Source organism: Lepidochelys olivacea (assembly GCF_965140295.1).
Source record: "Lepidochelys olivacea isolate rLepOli2 genome assembly, chromosome: 1".
In the NCBI taxonomy this organism is placed as follows: Eukaryota; Metazoa; Chordata; order Testudines; family Cheloniidae; genus Lepidochelys; species Lepidochelys olivacea.
In genome coordinates, this window is record NC_140411.1 from 243824205 (window position 1) to 243845272 (window position 21068).

The 21068-nt window shown below is 45.0% G+C and overlaps 1 protein-coding gene across 3 annotated transcripts in view; it reads right to left on the reverse strand.

Annotated features, from left to right (window-relative positions):
• The window catches only part of LOC311523963 (serine/threonine-protein kinase WNK1-like), a 171532-nt gene that overhangs the window by 43283 nt on the left and 107181 nt on the right, over nt 1-21068 (reverse strand). For all 3 annotated transcript variants that reach the window (XM_084634576.1, XM_084634575.1, XM_084634577.1), the window contains exons 9-18: nt 20498-20575; nt 18760-18885; nt 17265-17738; nt 15792-16073; nt 15006-15103; nt 11394-11556; nt 10481-10597; nt 2496-2669; nt 1836-1893; nt 1536-1676 (exon numbers count right to left, since the gene is read on the reverse strand). In XM_084634576.1, the coding sequence (XP_084490702.1) occupies nt 1536-1676; nt 1836-1893; nt 2496-2669; nt 10481-10597; nt 11394-11556; nt 15006-15103; nt 15792-16073; nt 17265-17738; nt 18760-18885; nt 20498-20575 (1711 nt within the window). The remainder of the gene's footprint in view (nt 1-1535; nt 1677-1835; nt 1894-2495; nt 2670-10480; nt 10598-11393; nt 11557-15005; nt 15104-15791; nt 16074-17264; nt 17739-18759; nt 18886-20497; nt 20576-21068) is intronic.

The following is a 21068-nucleotide window of genomic DNA, read 5'->3' on the forward strand; positions in this document are numbered from 1 at the left end:
ACAAGGTGGAACAGATTGTTAGCTTAAGTAGTTAACATACATTTCAAGAATAGCTGCCAACTTTCACATGGTAAATAAGCACCCCGACTTTCACAATAAACCAAAAATCAAATTAATCCCATTCCAAAACAAGCCAATCCCTAAGAATCTTAACACTATGTGACTAGATCCCCGGCGTGCAGTCTGGGACTGTGGTGGGTCCCCTGAATCTCTCCCGCCGTTGCCCCTGCTTCCAGGAACTGATTAAAAAAGAAACAAGCAACTCACAAGCCAATTAAGCCAAAAACAAGCCCAATTTCTGTGTTTTTTCCATGGGTTTGGCATGTCTGATTTCAAGGGACCATTCACAGACTCAGACTAAGGTCAGAAGGGACCATCATGATCAACTAGTCTGACCTCCTGCACATTGCAGGCCACAGAACCTCACCCAACAACTCCTGTGATAGACCCCTAACCTCTGGCTGAGTTACTGAAATCCTTAAATCATGATTTAAGAACTTCAAGTTACAGAGAATCTACCATTTACACTAGTTTAAACTTGCAAGTGACCCATGCCACATGCTGCTGGGGAAGGTGAAAAACCCCCAGGGTCTCTGTCAATCTGACCTGGGGGAAAATTCCTTCCTGATCCTATATATAGCAATCAGATAGATCCTGAGCACGTAGGCAAGACCCACCAGCCAGATACTACAGAGAATTCTTTCCCAGGTAACTCAGAGCCCTCCTCATCTAGTGTCACATTTGCTATTAGCAGTCACAGATTGGCTACATGCCTTTGTAGGCAGTATCATCATACCATCCCCTCCATAAATTTTTCAGGCTCAGTCTTGAAGCCAGCTAGGTTTTTTGCCCGCACTGCTGCCCCTGGAAAGCTGTTCCAAAACTTCACTCCTCTGATGGTTAGAGACCTTCACCTAATTTCAAGCCCAAACTTGTTGATGGCAAGTTTAGATCAATTAGTTCTTGTGTCCACATTGGCGCATAACTTAAATAAATCCGCTCCCTCCCTGGTATTTATCCCTCTGATGTATTTATAGAGAACAATCATATCTCCCCTCAGCCTTCTTTTGGTTAAGCTAAACAAACCAAGCTCTTGGAGTCTCCTCTCATAAGATAGGTTTTCCATTGCTCAGATCATCCTAGTAACCCTTTTCTGCACAAGAAGAGGGTGGAGGAGAAGGGAGCTTCCTTTTCCCCCTATGATTGGAGGCATGCTAATGAGCCACTTCACCTTGAACGGTCCCTTGAAATGTGTGATAACTACTTATGCTAAACAATCTGTTCCACCTTGTATTTAACTGGAGGCACTGTGTGCATTTCCCAGACCTGAAGAAAAGCTCTGTGTAAGCTCAAAAGCTTCTCTCACATCAATGGAATTTGGTCCAATAAAAGATATTACCTCACTTATCTTGTCTCTCTAATATCCTGGGACTTACACAACTACAACAAGAACTGGTCACTCAGGTTAAACAACTTGTAGCTGGTATCAAATAAATATTAACAGTCAAAACTCCAGAGAGCTTTAGGTAACTTACCAATATCTAGAAGTTCCTTTCCTGCAGGAATAGAAGAGGTGAAAAACTGCTGTTCTCTTAACCGACTCTCTGGGACAGGACTGACAATAAATCTTCTTCCAGCAGAATGGACAACCTGGGTGAAAGAGCTGGGAGGAACACCTAAACAATAAAGAGAAGATAGGTATTTAGCCATGTGCTGCATCTCACTCATCACAGCATATCCTACCAGATCATGCACTCAAGCATACAAAGGTTGCGCTCCTCAGCTGGACCAAAGTCCGTAGTAGGAAACTGTTGGATAAGTACTATAAAGCTTACCCGTTCTCTGAGGTATGAAAGATACAGGATCTGGCTGTTTGAACTCTCCCTCCAATTTCTGCAAAAAGATAAAATAGTATAATTTACATTCAAGCACCTCAGTCTTCCAAAAAAGCTTAAACAAGTTCAGTGGCATAACTATGGTATTCAGTGTACTGCTACTGTAAGCAATACTGTGAATTTGAGTACTTTATCAATCTAATCTAGTTCTACCTCACTTCACCCCTCCCGCACCCCTCAAAACTCTGTTCCATGGGAACATGTCAGTATTACATCTAAATTACCAAGACAGGAAAGTTTGGAAACCTATCTGCTTTCCTGCCGGGCAGACTGCCCTGGAACCAGGACTCCCATAGGTTGTAGTTGTCTCAACTCCAAGGCAGTCCAGGAAGCCCTCGCAACCCCTTTCCCCTGCCTGGTGGGCTGCCAGGATGCTGGACAACTGGAGAAGCAGAGGAATCACTACAAAAATGTCAAAACAAGGGGTCTTATTTTTTTTCTAAACCATTTCATTTTTGTTCCATTTTGGAGCAATTTTTTGAAATTCTGAAATTTCCGGGAATTCCAGTTTCTGGCCAGCTCTACTTATGCCACCACTTCCACTGCACTCAAAACAGAGGTTATAAACAGTCTGGCTGAAGCAACCAGGTCCCCACTTACCTGGGACCCTGGAAAGAAGCAGTCATCTTTCGTCTGCATACTCTCCAAGCCCTGATCGCCTTCTGGCTCCACACTGACATCTTCACTGAGCATTTCATCTGCTTTCTCAATGATCTCTCGTACCTGCTCTACAAATGAATCTCTCTCAGTTGCTAGAATAAATTCATTCTGCACCTGTAAATGAAACAAAACAACAAGGATTACTGTCATCATTAAAGTCCCTTGTCTATTTATATTTTTAAACCCCTTCAAACCTATATTGTACATGGATTCTGTCTATGCAACTATGCCTTCCTTTCAGTGTTACCCTTATTTTTGTCACACCAACTTGTTGCATCTTGCTTTAATTTAGACTGTGACCTCTTTAGGGAAAGGGATAGTCTGTATTTTTATAGCCTCAAGTGTAACAGGACTCTTATTTGGTCCTCTATTTGTATTACAGTAGCACTAAAAGTCTCACTCATCTAGGTAAGCTACTGTCACTTCATCACAGGATTTCTCCTTGGCATAAATTGTTTAATTGAAGTTTACCACTTCTGTCGAACTATCTGTTCGAGCTTGTATTTAGCTGTTACACACAGTTTCCCAGACCTTTAGAATAGGTCTGTATAGACTTAAAGCTTGTCTCTCACTAACAGAAGGTGGTTCAATAAAAGATGATATTACCTCACCCACCTTGACTAATATCCTGGGACCAACACAGCTACAAAATCATTGCATAATTGAAGTCAGGCAGTCAAACTAATTCCTATTACGTCTACTGATTTAATATTGTGTAAGTGCTCAAAACAACTCAAATGTTTAGCTGCAGTAAAAGGAATGAGGGACTATGGTCATTGAAACTTGAAAGTACTGTGCACAATCTCCTCACAAAGTGCTGGAAATGAACTTCTAAATTCTCTTCTCTGCCTGTTCAGAGTCTTTCGTAACCAGAGCCAAACAATCGTGATGAACCAAGTTGCTCTGCACTAGCAAACTACGTTTAAGTTGAACCCGTATCTCCCAGAGAAGAGAGAAAATAACTTCACAAGCTTAATTCTGTGACTAGCCACATAAACCAGCTGTACATTTCAATTGTGCAAAACCAGTCACTACAAACTCTTCTGTTCAAAGACTGATAAGTGTCTTTTTAGCAGTCATCTGTTTTTCACTCTGACTGAGAATGGATATTACTACTGGGATGGCAATGCCATGCTGTTCTATTTCATGAGCCGTATGCACTAGTTTTTCAAGATATGCCAAGACAATTTCCCACAGAATGATTTGAGATAAAATCTTTAATAGTCTTCTATCCTTGATGCTGCGAAATGAAATGGGATCCAGCATATATAACCCTGACCAATCAGTTTACTTTCTACATGACAAAACCAACAAGAATTAATTCAGACTTCCTTGCAAACAATAACTGAGGTAACCGGTGTATGCTGAATGTATATAATGTGGATAGTGTAATTTAATAGCTTATAGGTGTACATTTCATGACACCTTTGAAAGAATCTTCCTTTTACAATATTGTGTCTCTCTCATTCAAAGATTTTTTATGTATATTGTTACCACCTCAAGAAAAACCTATGAATGAGTAACAAGGGTTATACAAAACATTTGCAACAATGAAAAGTTTCTGTAAATGTATTCAATTATCCATGTATATGTATTTCTTTAAGTGGCGGGAGGGTTAGTGTGTGTTTTGTGCAGGTTAGTAAAAAACAATATTTCCTTAAAATTACTACTACACACCTGTCCAACTGAGCATTGAGTAGCTGGGAGGCTATTTGCTCACAGACAGGCATGAAAGAGCAAGTCACCATGAGCTCAAAAGGAGGCCTAGTCAAGGCTCAGAGAACTAAATTAAGATCCCAGGTTGGAGTGGGTGTCTCATGTGTGGGAAGAGATTTCCAACACCCTTAAGTAATCTACATATCAGTGGGTAAGCAAACAGAGTATCGGTCTACTTGACAGTGAAAGGCCGTTATAGTCATAAGATGTACCTTAAAGGAACAGAGTTTTGATGAGAGGGTGGGAGGAAGATGTTTGGTCTATGTGCTTAGACCACCACAAATTTGGAATCACTTCCATTTTTGCTGGTAAGTATGCCGAGTGGTCAATTTTCAGCTGTGTAATAACACGTCTTTTACTTCATCAGAGCATTCTACCTCTAGATCCTGGAACCAAGAAGGAGCCACACCTGGAAGCGGAGGATCTACAAGTTGGAGTGAATGAGCTGTCTGTTGTTTAGAGAGAGCAAGTGAGGAATGGGTTGAAGAGGAACTGGAGAACATAGTGCCATCTATGCCACATAAGGGAACCAAACTTGCCTTGGCCAGGAGGGGGCAATCAGAATAAGTCTTGCTTTGTCTCATCGTACCTTGGACAGTAGAGGAAATGGGGGAAGGTCTATAAAAGGTTCCTGTCACATGGGAGGATGAGCGCAAATCTGAGAAACTGTTTCCCCAGGCCTGCTCTGGAGCAATAATGAGGACATATCTTGTTCCAATACGCAGTGAAGAGATCTATAGTCAGGGTTCCCCCAAGGGGTAAAAATGTCATGAATAGGGCTCTGTGGTTTTCACAGAGGTCGCGGAAGTCACGGATTCTGTAACTTTCCACTATCGCTGTAACTTCTGCGGAGGTTAGTGTGGCTGAGTCCAGAGCCACCCAAGTAGCTGGCTCTGAGACCAGCTGACCATGTGGCCCCAGGGACAGCCACCCCCAGCTGCTGCTGGAGCAGCCCCACAGACTGCTCAGGCAACCCCGTGCAGTCAGCTCCAGGGACTGCCCAAGCAATGGTCCCCCTGCTGGCAACCAGAGTAGCTGCTTCCCTGGGCAGCACCTGGGTGGCCAGCGGAGCCGCTGCCGGAGGTGCCAGTCTGGTCGGCAGCTGGCAGCTGCTTCCCCAGGCTGCCCCCCCCTTTCCTTTCCCCCGCAGCAGCCTCTCCAGATGCAACTGCCCCCCCGCTGCAGCCTCTCCAGATGCAACTGCCCCCCCACCTCCACCCAACAGCAGTGACCCCCTTAAGATTTAGTCATGGCTAGTTTTAGTAAAAGTCATGGACAGATCACAGGCCCATGATTGTGTGGGTCTTGCCCATGACCTGTCCATAAGACTTACTAAAAATACCCGTGACTGAATTGTAGCCTTAGACATGAAGCATCTCTGAGTTCAGTTTCCAATTGTGGTCGTGAGAGAAGTTCCGACTTAGATTGTTGGTTGTCACATTCTGCATCCCAGGTAGGTAGACGACTGAGATAAGCATGCTCTGTCGGATGCACCAATTCTGAAGTCTGAGTGCTTCTGTGAAGAGGGAGGTACCCTGGGCCTCTTGCACTGCAGCTCGTAATAGCACTGTGAGGGTGGATACTGAGAAGATCGTGACCTGTACTGTGATTGAGAGCCATAGCTCCTCTTTTGTCCCGCTGTATAGATTCCTAGGGAAACCTTCAAGGCATGGAGAGAGGTGCCAGTCATATCCATGAAGAGCTTGGGCCCTTTGAATGGGAGATCCTCAACCATAGTCTGTACCTCTTTGGGCAACCCAGAAAGGTATAACCATGACACCTGCCTCATCATCACTGCCATGGAGACCTACCAGGCTGCTGTATCTGCTGCATCCAACACCGTCTGTAGCGTAGTCCTGGCCACTAACTGACCCTCTATGACAATGACCTGAAGGTGCTCTTTTTGTGCCTCTGATAAATGTTCAATGAACACACTGACTTTTCCATAATTAAATCATATTTGGCCATCACCAATTTGTTACCCTGAGCTGCAATGTCTCAGACTAATATGTCTTCCTTCCAAAGAGATCTAGCCTTTTCCAATCTCCATCATATGGGGTCGACTTGGCATGTTGCTGCTTGCCAGGTGCATTAACCACATCTACTACAATTGAATTGGGTTGAGGATGTAGGATGTTGAGGATATTGGATTGAGGATGTTTGTAGATGACACTAAAACCTGGGAGGAGTGGTAGATCCGCTGGAGGGTAGAGACAGGACACAGAGGGACCTAGACAAATTAGAGGATTGGCCCAAAAGAAATCTGATGAAGTTCAACAAGAACAAGTGCAGGGTCCTGCACTTAGGATGGAAGAATCCCATGCATCGCTACAGACTATGGACCGAATGGCTAGGCAGTTCTGCAGAGAAGGATCTAGGGGTTACAGTGGACAAGAAGCTGGATATGAGTCAACAGTGTACCGTTGTTGCCAAGAAGGCCAATGGCATTTTGGGATATATAAGTAGGGGCATTGCCAGCAGATCGAGGGACGTGATCGTTCCCCTCTATTCGACATTGGTGAGGCCTCATCTGGAGTACTGTGTCCAGTTTTGGACCCCACACTAAAAGAAGAATGTGGAAAAATTGGAAAATGTCCAGCGAAGGGCAACAAAAATGATTAGGGGGCTGGAACACATGACTTATGAGGAGAGGCTGAGGGAACTAGGATTGTTTAATCTGCAGAAGAGAAGAATGAGGGGGGATTTGATAGCTGCTTTCAACTACCTGAAAGGGGGTTCCAAAGAGGATGGATCTAGACTGTTCTCAGTGGGAGCAGATGACAGAACAAGGAGTAATGGTCACAAATTGCAGTGCGGGAGGTTTAGGTTGTATGTTAGGAAAAACTTTTTCACTAGGAGGGGTGGTGAAACACTGGAATGGGTTACCTAGGGAGGTGGTGGAATCTCCTTCCTTAGAGGTTTTCAAGGTCAGGCTTGACAAAGCCCTGGCTGGGATGATTTAGTTGGGGAATGGTCCTGCTTTGAGCAGGGGGTTAGACTAGATGACCTCCTGAGGTCCCTTCCAACCCTGATATTCTATGAAGAAACAGAAAGTCTGCCTCTTTGTGAGAGATGTAATATTTCTTGTCGGCTCTCTTGCAGGTTGATGCAATGGAGACTGGTGTCTGCCAGATGACTTTGGCAGGATCCAGAAGCGCCTCACCTCAGGAGGGTGATTCTGGAGAAGGAGGAAGTATGCAGAATATCTACCAGCTCGCGATGTGTATCTGCTACCTCCTGAAGGGGAATTTGCAGCTCATCCACCACCCTCTTAGTAAGATCATCAGCTAGTGATGGGGGAAGGCATTAAAGCCTTATCTGGTGAAGATGAAGAGAAGTTGGCTGGAGAGGTAGCCTCCGTTTCAAGCCTTTCCTCCTGTCCTTCAAAAGTTTCTTCTTCCTCCAGTTCAGGGACCAGAGATAGTGAAGCTACAGAAGACAGTCTCACCAACTCTCTGAGAGACATGGACGTCAACAAACTGTGGGATCTGTACAACACCCCTGGATCCCAATATGGCAGGGTGAGGGGTAGTGAAAGTGCACAAGGAGGTCCACACCAAGACTGCAGGTCAGCATGAGGGTGGAGTTGAGGAGGTCCCCAGTACTGTGACAGCATGCCACAGTGAGAGGTCATGGAAATAACATGCTCCTGGTCACCGTCATACTCACAGGGTAAGGGTGGTGCTGACTGGAGCACTGGCAGTAAATGGCCCCAGTGATTCCATGCATGAGGCTCCAGTTCCAATTAATGGGGATTGTGCTTATTCCGTGACCTCCAGATCTCTAGGGTACAGGAATTCTTGCGGTTACACTGACTCACTTGGTACCATGGATGAGTGTCGGTGGTAACTTGCAGGTACCGATGGTTGCTTGTGTGTAGAATGCTCCAGGGACAGTAGCTTTGCCACAATCAGTACCGATGCTTTACTTGGTACCACTCACTTGGAAGCAGTATGTACTTTGTCCTTCTCCTTAGGAGACAGTACCACTACCTAGGAGTCTGAGCCTCTGGTGCAGGGGTGGGCAAACTAGGGCCCATGGGCCAGATCCAGCACGCCAGTCGTTTTAATCCAGCCCTCAAGCTCCTGCTGGGGAGCAAGGTCTGGGGTTTGCCAAGCTCCAGAGCTCCAGCCGGGGAGCAGAGTTGGGGGCTGCTCCACGTAGCTCGGGGAAGCAGTGGTATAGCCCTACTCTGCTGCTCCGGCTGGGGAGCAGAGTAGGGGGCCACTCCATGTGGCTCCCGGAAGCAGCAGCAAGTCACCCCTCCAGCTCCTATGTGTAGGGGCAGCCAGGGGACTCCACTCGCTGCCCCCCACCCCAAGCAAGGTCCCTGCAGCTCCCATTGGCCGGGAACTGCAGCCAATGGGAGCTGCAGGGGCAACACCTGGGGATGGGGTAGCGCAGCCTCCTACACCCCAAACCTCTCATCCCCAATCCCACCCCAGAACCTGCAACCCCAGCCAGAGCCCTCCCCCAACACTCCAACACCCTGCCCCAGCCCAGAGCCCTCTCCCACCCTCCAAACCCCTCAGTCCCAGCCCAGAGCATCCTCCAGCACCCCAACCCCCTACCCCAGCCCTGATCCCCCTCCTGCCCTCCGAATCCCTTGGTCCCAGCCTAGAGCACCCTCATGCACCCCAAACTCCTAATCCCCACCCCACAGCCTTCCCCCCACAACCCAACCCCCTGCCCCAGCTTAGAGCCCTCTCCCACACCCTGAACTCATTTCTGGCCCCACCTCAGAGCCTGCACCCTCAGCCAGAGCCCTGACCCCCTCCCACACCCCAACCCCCAATTTTGTGGGCACTCATGGCCCGCCATACAATTTCTATACCCAGATGTGGCCCTCAGGCCAAAAAGGTTGCCCACCCCAGCTCCGGTGTCTTTAGGCAGTGCAGCTAAGCTCATAGGGAAGACACCCTGATACTTCTGGGTACCGCACTTCGGAGCCACTGGTATAGAGGTGGCTGAGCGCACCGGGGAACCCCTCTGGCTGGCCAAAGACTCTGTCTGGGGGCTTGGAGCCCTTTTTCTCGAGCCCTTAAGGAGGGAATCTGCTGATTTTTTCCACAATTCTACCCCAATGGAAGTCGAAGGCTCCGGAGACAACATGTGTCCTGGATAACATCTAGCACTGGAGTCAGCTGGTGGCTGAAGTGCTCTCTCCATCAGGAGGAGTTTTAACTTCAGATCCTGGTTTGGCTTTTTTTGAGACCTCGCCTTGAGCTGCTGGCAGAGGGTGCACTTTTGTGGATATACGATTCTCCCAGACACTTTACACAGTGATATCACCCTTCAAAAGCAAAGAGAGCAGAAGAGTTTTTTTGTTTTTTTAATTAAAAGGAGAGGTTAGAAAGCCTAAACTACTAAATGCCCTCTGGGAGGGTGCGGGCAGAGGGTTCCCCAGAAAGGGCAGGAAACATGACACAGAAGGGGTTTTCCCCCTTTTTTTTTTAAATCCCGGAAAACTAACCATTAAGGGAAACAACAGGACTAAAACTACTACTTACGCTAATGATGCAGAGAATGATCAGACACCTGCTTGCTCCATTTGAGGCCAAAGGCAGTCAAGAAGGAACTGTGGGCAGTTTGCCCGCACAAGATAGCTTCTGGGCAGATCATGAGGGAAGAAAAGCACATATGCGGGCAGAATGGACACTACAACCTAAAATCTTCGAATAGAGGCACAGGGGCTCAGATACACCTACACTGGAGCTCCCATAGGGACATTACTTGAAGAAGAAAATTAAGTTCCCCAGTGACACGAACGGAACTGCACTTGGAAGAGTTTGTTTTATATTGTATTTCCAGAAATGGAGTTTAGTGTTTATTAGTTCAGCTCACAAGAAGCAGTAAGAGATTTTTAAAATCCTAGAGTAGAAAGTTAAAACTGTTTTACTTGAAGACACTGAAGTTTGAAGATAGAAGCTGACCCAAATCCTCAGATGAACTAGTTGTGCAAATACTGGACCAAACATGTTGGCTTTGGACACTGTTCTTTACCACTCAGTAATTACGGAAAGATTTTGCTTCTAATATTAGTAACGTGACTGGAAGAGGAGACAGACTGTAGTGCACAGGGAAGCCATAAGAATAGTAGTAATTCCAGAAGGCAGGTTAGATGAACTCTAATCTAAGGTGATTTGTACAACTAATACAGTTAACAAGATCACGGTCAATTCTCCATCTGCACTGAAGATGTAGCTCACCATAATTGATGCTATTTCCTCCGGGTTGTCACCGTCCAAGTCAAATTTGAAAGTAACCATTTTCCGATTGTGTGTCTCTAGTTGGCATTCAACCACACGATCACCCTTGTTCGAAACCTGAAAGAAAAGAAATATGCTTTCCAGCCTGAACTGCGGAACACAATGGAACATCACAAACAACTACTGAGCACAAGTGTGCAGACATCTCTTGTTCCTAAAGCCCGGGAAGGCCAGGTGCACAAAAGCAACAAGAGATCTCCAACAGGGCCAACTGTACTGTACTCCTCCATGAGCCATTCACTTTCCATTCTCAAACAGAGATCAGATGCACTGAAGGGCAAATGATCCTCTAAGGGATTCCCAACTGCATCACCCTTCAAGCCCTCTTGCTCAACATAGACCATCTTTCTCTAGAACTCTGACAGTGTAAACCTTTCCTGCTTATGTCAAGAAACAGTACAAAAAGTCTGCCCCAACATTTCAGGAAAGTCATTAATGGTAATAGTGAAGGTAGGGTGAGGTTTCTTAAATGAACTCCAGCCCAGTCAACACAGTCTGAGGGCAAGGCAAATGGCAAAGCAAATATTCTGTAGCAACTACTGGCATCAGTGCTCCCTGAATGACCATGTTCTGCTGTGCTTAATGCTCTGTAGAATATCTAATAGCTCATCTTTGGAACACTATTGACCTCCAAAGCAGGAAGAATATTTTGTACACCCCTATATAGTGTCCAGCACCAAGAAAAAAGATGGGGGTGAAGCCTAGCCACTTCACATGGGAGGCTGTTATCAGAATTTAGGATACAAAGGAAACAAAGGATACCCCTCTTACAGAACTTCCCTACCCACCATCCTGAAAAGCTCAAGAAAGACATTACCCACTACTACAGTCATTGAAGTAAGCCATAACTCACATTAAGAATTCTCAGTTTTGGTCTAGCAGTCTTCTCGTGCCGAGAGCGGCTGCGTACAGACTTCCGATAATGGCGTTTGGTGGTCCTCCCTTCATGTCTCCCACTAGATCCTGGCACATTCTCATTCCCATCACTCATCCCTGAAGCAACATCAGAATGTGCACTAAAAACCAAAATAATTAATTTTAAGTTTTAATAATTTTCACAAATATTTGAACTTCTTAAGTGTGTGATGACTGAATTCCCCTCTTAACCCAAGAGAGGGTGGCCTCTCAAGAGCAACATTGGTTATTCTTGTGAGGACAGGGTCTGAGGAGGATAATCCTTTAATCACAAATGGTTGCTTGAATAATAAATATGTAACCATAAAAGGAAGGGATCCATAAAATATTTTTGTGAAGTAATCCATTTAAATATATCTTCTGGATGAAGCATCAAGCTCTACAAGGCTCAACCCCTGAGTAAGTATGAGTATCACAGGAATGAGTAATCCCCTTGCTTGATGTGTAATTACAATAGATTGGCATATCTGGTGTGATGTTATCTGATTAAGATATGACCATGTATATCATTGTTGCTACCACTGTTATACAATTGCAACAAATCTTGTACAAAGTATGTTATGTGAGGTGTCAATGGAAAAGTTATGATTTGCTGAATATGATTATCCTATTAGTATGCACATATTTTCATTTCTGAAGTTATGAATATTGACTGTATACCATAAACCTGGGAATCCTGGACGCCCCATCATCTCAGGCATTGGCACCCTGACAACAGGATTGTCTGGCTATGTAGACTCACTCCTCAGGCCCTATGCTACCAGCACTCCCAGCTATCTTTGAGACACCACTGACTTCCTGAGGAAACTACAATCCATCGGTGATCTTCCTGAAAACACCATCCTGGCCACTATGGATGTAGAAGCCCTCTACACCAACATTCCACACAAAGATGGACTACAAGCCGTCAGGAACAGTATCCCCAATAATGTCACGGCAAACCTGGTGGCTGAATTTTGTGACTTTGTCCACACCCATAACAACTATTTCACATCTGGGGACAATGTATACCTTCAAATCAACCCGCATGGCCCCACAGTATGCCAACATTTTTCTGGCTGACCTAGAACAATGCTTCCTCAGCTCTCATCCCCTAATGCCCCTACTCTACTTGCGCTACATTGATGACATCTTCATCATCTGGATCCATGGAAAAGAAGCCCTTGAGGAATTCCACCAGGATTTCAACTATTTCCTTCCCACCATCAACCTCAGCCTGGACCAGTCCACACAAGAGATCCACTTCCTGGACACTACAGTGCTAGTAAGTGATGGTCACACAACCACCACCCTATACCAGAAACCCACTGACCACTATGCCTACCTACATGCCTCCAGCTTTCATCCAGACCACACCACATGATCCATTGTCTATAGCAAAGCTCTACGATACAACCACATTTGCTCCAACCCCTCAGACAGAGACAAACACCTACAAGATCTCTATCAAGCATTCTTACAACTACAATACCCACCTGCTGAAGTGAAGAAACAGATTGACAGAGCCAGAAGAGTACCCAGAAGTTACCTACTACAGGACAGGCCCAACAAAGAAAATAACAGAATGCTACTAGCCATCACCTTCAGCCCCCAACTAAAACCTCTCCAACGCATCATCAAGGATCTACAACCTACCCTGAAGGACGACCCATCACTCTCACAGATCTTGGGAGAAGGCCAGTCCTTGCTTACAGACAGCCCCCCAACCTGAAGCAAATATTCACCAGCAACCAGTAACCCAGGAACCTATCCTTGCAACAAAGCCCTTTGCCAGCTGTGTCCACATATCTATTCAGGGGACACCATCATAGGGCCTAATCACATCAGCCACACCATCAGAGGCTCGTTCACCTGCGCATCTACCAATGTGATATATGCCATCATGTGCCAGCAATGCCCCTCTGCCATGTCCATTGGCCAAACTGGACAGTCTCGACGTAAAAGAATAAATGGACACAAATCAGATGTCAAGAATTAGAACATTCAAAAACCAGTCAGAGAACACTTCAGTCTCTTTGGTCACTCGATTACAGACCTAAAAGTGCCAATTCTTCAACAAAAAAACTTCAAAAACAGACTTCAAAGAGAGACTGCTGAATTGGAATTAATTTGCAAACTGAATACAATTAACTTAGGCTTGAATAAAGACTGGGAGTGGATGGGTCATTACACAAGGTAAAACTATTTCCCCATGTTTATCCCCACCCCCACCCCACACACACTGTTCCTCACACGTTCTTGTCAACTGCTGGAAATGGCCCACCTTGATCATCCCTACAAAAGGTCCCCCTCCCCCACTCCCCTGCTGGTAATAGCTCACCTTACCTGATCACTCTCATTACAGTGTGTATGGTAACACCCATTGTTTCATGCTCTGTGTTTATAAATCTCCCCACTGTATTTTCCACTGAATGCATCCGATGAAGTGAGCTGTAGCTCACGAAAGCTTATGCTCAAATAAATTTTTTAGTCTCTAAGGTGCCACAAGTACTCCTTTTCTTCCCACAAGGTAGTTTACATCCAGTCTAGCCAGCAAACTGTGCATGGACTATTCAAGTTGATGGTCCATCAACGAACCCAATGGGCCATGGAAGAAGCTTATCCCCACCTGATAGACTTTCCTGTGAACTTTCCAAGCAAAATATGGGTAATGGCCCCTGCTATGACTCATCGAAACATGCAAGGGCATGTGACCAGCTCACGTGATACTGGACTCCATCTTGTGCCTGTACTTTTCCCACTGACTGTACTGACAGCAAACCCATCATATGGCAGAAAGTATAAAAGGCCCCAGAAACATCTCCATTTGGCCTCTTTCCCTCTCTGGACTATGGACTTATACTAATGGGAGCTTTCTAACCAAGAGATTGAGGACCTTCCAATCTTTTGGAAGGAACCAGAGACTTGACTTAAGCCAGCAGTTTTATGCCATCACTGCTTCAAGCCTGATCCAAGAACTTTGCAATTATTAGATACTAAAAGATTGGCAACAGTGTGATTATTTGGTAAGATCTGAGTTATATATTGACCTGGGTATGTGGCTGGTCCTTTGGAATAAGAAGAACCCTTTGGTTGACGAAATTGGTTTTAAATAACCACTCATCATTAAGTCTAGTGTCTGGGTGTTGGAACAAAGCCTGGGATGCCTAAGGAGACTGCATTTCTGACTTCTCATTAGCCAATGTAGTGAGACAAATTTATATTTGTTGATGGTTTGGTATATCTTATGGAAGAATAACCAGCAGTTTGGGGGGGGGGGGTGTTTGCCCTAATTCTCAGCAGTTTGTCATGAATCTGGTGTTCTCAGTTGTGACCCACTGAGGCATAGTAACAGCAGGTCATTGCACACAATCTGTGTGCCTTCTCCAGGCCCTGATTAAAAAGAAGAGGTTTGTAGGAGTTCAAGAGAAATCTTCTAGGAAAAAAAATGGAAGTTATTTCCTCAGTTTATGTAGAAAATATCCCTAGTAAAGAACAGATACCAGAGAGCCACCAATGGAAGAAACTCCTCTCAACCAACAAGTTCAACTTGGCAAAACCCACTGGTTACCTGTCTAGTGAGGAGACCAATGGGGTAGTCAGTGCAGGATGTTGCTGTGCTGGTGGTACAGTTTCTGAAGGAGCAGCCTGTGAGACCCCCTGAGTACCCTAGAAGAGAAAACAAACCTTCTTCAAGCATGCCAATGAGTTATTTCTTCATTTCTCACCACAATCAACCTTTTAATATTTTTTCCCCAATCAAACTTTGAAGCTAGAAAGCACCATTTCTCCAGAATAATTTATAACAACCAGGGTCTAGTCAGCTCAAATCTGACACCCAAGGGAGAGGGCTCTAGTGCAAGTTTCATACAGAGCGCCTGGTGAGGTCAGCCATCCCACCTGCTACATTGTGATACTACAGCTTGCCATGCAGCCAGCGTCTTACTAGCAGAATGTGCAACAGGGAAGCCAACGCAGCACACAGACAATTCAAATCTCTCCCCCCAACAACAGCAAGGCTGCAGGGAACATGTGTAAGAGAGATTCTCAAGGGCTACCAATGGCAGAGTGTCTCTCAGAAGACAAAAAAGGATCTAGAGTACTAGCAAGAAGAAGTGAAGTGTTAACAGGTTTTTGCCTCTGGGGGCACACTCACTTCCCAACAGAACAGCCAATGGCAACAAGGTCCCCACATTGGCATGACATTCTGCTGTAAGAAAAAGTCATTTGAGACATTAGTTCATTATGTCTAACTGAATACCATCACAGAAGGGGTTAATTTCCCCCACAAACAGTGCAATGTAATTCATGCCCTGAAATTTATAATTTACACAGAATTTCCAGAGATTACATTTACCTCTAAAGCTCCCTGCTGTGAAGATGCAGATGAGACCTGCTGTGCTAAACTCACTGCAGGCTGTGGCACTTGAACCTGTCCTCCTAGACCGCCCAGAGGAGCTAAAATGCTCTGTTCCACATAAGGCTGCACCATTGCAGCAAGATAGCCTGGCTGAGCCAATGCATCAGTGGGTAAGGGAGGGGACAGTACTGCAGAAGGTATGCAAACAGAGGCCACAGCAGAGGAGGGAGCAACATTTGAGTCTCCTGGGTATTGCGGCGGCAGCCGAGGTGGGAAGCCCTGTGACAGAAATGAGGAATCCGAGTTAGTGCATTTCAGGGGAAGTTAGGAAATCAGCAAGAAAGGCTGAAAAAAGAAAACATAGCAAGTCAAGCTGCAGGGGCATGTTCCAACCTGAAATCCTTCCAGAATGTTCAAGCACCTCTAAAAATAATTTTTCCAAGAGGAACAGAGCAGACTACCCAGGTAAACAAGTTCACCTCCAGAACAATCATATAGTATAAACAGCAAATTCTCTCTCAGGGCTCTCACAAAAGAGAAGAGTTTCAAAGTCCCTAGTGGGTAAATGAATCCTCACCTTCCAACTCCCCCATAGTTATCTGTGAAATCATGAAGTGGAAAATCTGAAGAGCTTGCAGGCTGAATGGCCACTACTCAGACAGGATACGCAACTGCTGCTTGTAATCTCTCTTAACTAATAGTGTTCTGACAATCTCTCTCCCCTTTCCAATCTCAGGAGGTGGGCTGGCCTGAGTGCCAAACATTTCTACACACCTCAAGTAAATAGTACTTGCTATTATCTGCTGTTGAACAGCACATTTCAATGTAATATATATTACATTACAATAGTGGTAAACATTATATGTTGGACCTATATTCCCATCACTACGCAGTTTGTCCCTTTTATACTCTGACTGCAGTAAATGTTTAACTTCTAAATAATCAGACACTGATTAGCTCCTGTCCATCATCTCAACATTCCATGTTTGCATCTGATACTTCACTCATGTCCAGGGCTCACAGTTTGGTTTATTGTTAAGATATCAATTTTCCCCCAATGAGTTGTGCCAAAAGACTGGCATTGCCAGACACCCCACACAGTGTCTTTCCAGGACACAGACCAGCATTTTGATGTCTTTGGCAGGGGTAATAAAATATTATCAATTTTCAAATTCATAGTTGTCACATATAGCAGAAAAAAATACTAGCTCTTTTAGAGAAATTCCATTGCCAATAAATCCATAGTTAGGTGTCCAAAAACAAAATAAAATTTCATGAAACTATGCCCTCTTGCATACAAGTGCAATGAGAGAACTCATCTGTTCATTTTTTTAAAAAAAAGGACAAAATGTGGCTTGTTCTCTCTCCTGCCAAATTTGGGTATTGGCAAGTATCTGCAGCACGCAGATCAGGTCTAGTGCCCCAGAGGAACAGAAGATGAGAAGACCTCTTGCTGGCTTGCAACAATACCTGATACAAAGCATCTCCAGCCGGAAGTGCAGTTTCAGCAGCTTGTCCAAGGCTGGCTGGTAATCCCATGGACTGAACAGCTGGCTGCAGGAGCTGTGGGAGAACCTGGCTGGGCAGCTGGGCCGCAGACTGTAGAACAGCTGGAAGCTGGCTAGGGACAATGGTTGATCCTACAGGGATAGCAGCTGCTGCAGCAGATGTGGCCAGAGTGAGTAATGGCTGGTTAATTCCAGCTGCCATAGAGACAGGCAGAGACTGGAAGCCTGGCTGAGCCACTGACGCATGAGGTGCCGCTATGGGGAGCTGAGAGACTGAGAATTGGGGGAGCAGGGAGGTTGACAAGGACTGTCCCATAGGGAGAAAATGAGAGCCAATGGGGATGGTTGGGGCAACTGATGGTTGAGGGAGAGAAGGTGCTGCAACAGGTAACTGAGGTTCGCCTTGGATGATCGGCACTGCTTGGGAAACAGGAAGCTGGGGATGCAAAGAAAATAGATATAGACTTTTTAGGAAGCAGGGTTGCAGAAAGCAGATTTTTAATGTATGAGTCAAAGAAAAAAGAATTATTTAAGTTATCACACCCTTTAAGAGTGGAGTGGGGAAAGTAGTTGGTAGAGAGGCTGGAGAGTGGATTGCTGTTCCAAAGGGTTCTCATTTTGCAATTCGTTCCTGAGGATCTCTAAACCACCTTTTGCAACACATACGTTGTGTTGGGGTGGAACAGCAAGGTCTGAACACTGCTGCAGCATCAACATGTATGTAAACGGACTCTGGTCCTCTCTCATTCTAATTCTACAATCAATCCTCTCTCCCTTGCCACTGTCAGCATACAGAGAATGGCAAAGGTCATGTCAACTGAAGCCAGCAATCAACTGGAAAAGAAGTTCAAACATACAAGCAACAAAAACCCTTTCAATTTATCAAAGCTCACATTCATGGTATCAAAAAACGTGAGTCAATCTGAAATAAAACCATTCAGTAACAGAAGCATTTTGGCCAAGGAGTGAAGGAAGAAGGCTGGTAGAAAAGAGGAGGACAGTTCAGAAGAGGCAGTGTACATGGCTCATTAACTGGAGAACAAATTTTTGATTATGAACACAAATGTAATTTGGACGGAGAAGGTTTCTCCTACATAAAGTGTCAACAATGCCACATGAAACTCCTCAAAGTGCAAGTGACATTATTTTAATCTTTGCAGAAGTTGTGTCTTGTCACATTTTAGACAATGTGACAAAGATCTCTATGTAAGAAAGGCCTCCTTAAGTGCTGTCACTTCTCAACTGAACCACTGAGCTTCTGCCACATATTCCAAAGAAAGTTTCCAGGCACAATTTTTTTAAAACATAGTATGATAATCGTGTCACCTCCAGCAGTATTTTCTGAACCATTAGGAAAGAAGGCAGACCAATAAAAGAGGCAGCCAACAAAGGAAGAGAAGAGAAATCTCCTAACTTTGCAAAAGACCAACTTTAACTGCTTGAGTCCCAGCTGGTACCTGAGGCATCGGCATGATCAATGGAGTCTGAGAAACTGGTTGTGATGGGGTAGATCCACTGGAAACTGATGACTGCTGCAGCTGGTACTGTCCTGTCTGCTGGGAAGGAGCCAGCTGCTGTGCACTCTGTTGCAAGGAGGAAAGACGGCAAGAGATTATTTCTCTTCAGATAAAAACATTCCTCAGATTTAGATGCATTTGTGTAGATTTTTCCTAGGTTTTCACTCTCTCATTAAATACAGGAGATAACCATATACGATAGCTGTTATTCAGCAGTATTAAAATAGCTCTGGCACCAACACTGAGCCCTAATATTTCACTAGTTACAATGGAAGCTAACACATCCTGTTAATAGAATCAGTGTAAATGTAAAAACAAACAGAATATTATTCAGCATAGAAAATATTTCATATCATGAAAGCCAGACGATCAGACAGGGCTACCTAGAATAGGCAGATGTCAAAGATGTCAAGAGAAGATGTACAGTTTTTCTGAGTGGAACCCCTGTTGTGTACCTATCAGAAACACAGATGTGGGAACAAGTACAGTAACTCCTCGCTTAACACTGTAGTTATGTTCCTGAAAAATGCGACTTTAAGAGAAACGATGTTAAGCAAATCCTATTTCCCCATAAGAATTAATGTAAATTGGGGGGGGAAGGAGTTAGGTTCCAGGGAAATTTTTTTCATGAGACAAAAAACTATATTATATATACATAAACACAAAGTTTTAAACAAGCAATTTAATACCGTACACAGCAATGGTGATTGTGAAGCTTGGTAGAGTTGGTGAAGTTAGAGGGTGGAAGAGGGTGGGATATTTCCCAGGGAATGCCTTACTGCTAAATGAGGAACTTGCATTCGGCTGAGCCCTCAAGGGTTAACACATTGTTGTTAATGTAGCCTCACACTCTACAAGGCAGCACAAATGAAGGGAGGGGAGACAGCATGGCAGACAGACAGAAACAGAAAGACACACCCTGTGTGTGTGTGTGGGGGGGAGAGAGAGATGCACATTGCCCCTTTAAGTACACTAACACCACTCTAAGTACATTGCCTTTTTAAGTACATCAGGAAGTTGAGACAGCAGCTGCAGCCAGCAAGCTCTCTCCATCCTGAGCCCTGTCGTGTCCCCACCCTGCTCTATATGGAGAAGGGGTAAGCAGGGGGACACCCTGACATTAGCCCCCCTTTTTCTTCCCCCCGCATAGCAAGCAGGAGGCTCCCGGGAGCAGCTGCAAGGCAGAGGGCAGGAGCACCACATGGCAGTGCGGGGAGGGACAGCTGAATTGCCAGCAATTGATAGTCTGCTGGGCAGCTGCCGCACAGGGAACTTAGGGGATCTGATGGGGGGCTGCCGGTCCACTCTGGTTCCAAGCTCCCACCAGCTAGCTGCTACGGACTGCTCTTCCTGCAAGCAGTGGACAAAACAGGCGGCTGCCAAACAAGGTCATAAGGGAGCACTACGCAACCTTCAATGAGCATGTTCCCTAATTGATCAGCAACATAACGAAACAACGTTAACCGAGACAACTTTAAGTGAGGAGTTACTGTATATTAAACAGCTAGTATGACTGTGATTTCACATTATCCTACAGTTACACTAAGCATAGCTGCTTCGCATTAAACCTGTCCAAAGAAGTCAAGTTTCAGAGTAGCAGCCGTGTTAGTCTGTATTTGCAAGCTGCAAGTTAAACTTACTACACATCAGTCCCGCCTTTAGGAACAGTTATTCTTACCTGCTGACTTGGCTGTGTAGGCTGGGATGGTACTCCCACCGATATACTACTTGAGGCCGACTGGCCTTGCACCTGTGTCTACAGGGGAAAAAATGGAAACAGGTAGAATCATACTGGGCATTTCTGCAACAAGCATCTATAATTTCTGACTAGGATGGTCTAATTGGAACAAATTTCTAGTGAATCCTAAACAATACTATGGCTTAAGTTTAATATGGAGATATTCAACAGAGCAGAGCATTATGGGGAAGTGATTAGCTCTATTTTGTTAAGCTTTCCAGAAAAACTAATACAAAAAAAAAAACAACCTGTGAAAACTAAAACAGCCCTCCACATTAGGCAAGTCAGTCTATCAGTTTCATCCTTCCACAGTGTTTCTTTAGGATCTGCGTCAAGCTGTCCTGGTACAATAGCCGGGAACAGAAGGCATTAAACTTTACATTTACATACTGTGAGCACACTTAGGTGGCCAGGGGTAAAAGAAAGACAATGAAAAAAGGATATGAAATCTGTATCCTTGAGCATCAGCTGAAGAAAGATACAGAGTTCTAGACCAGTATTAAATCAAGCC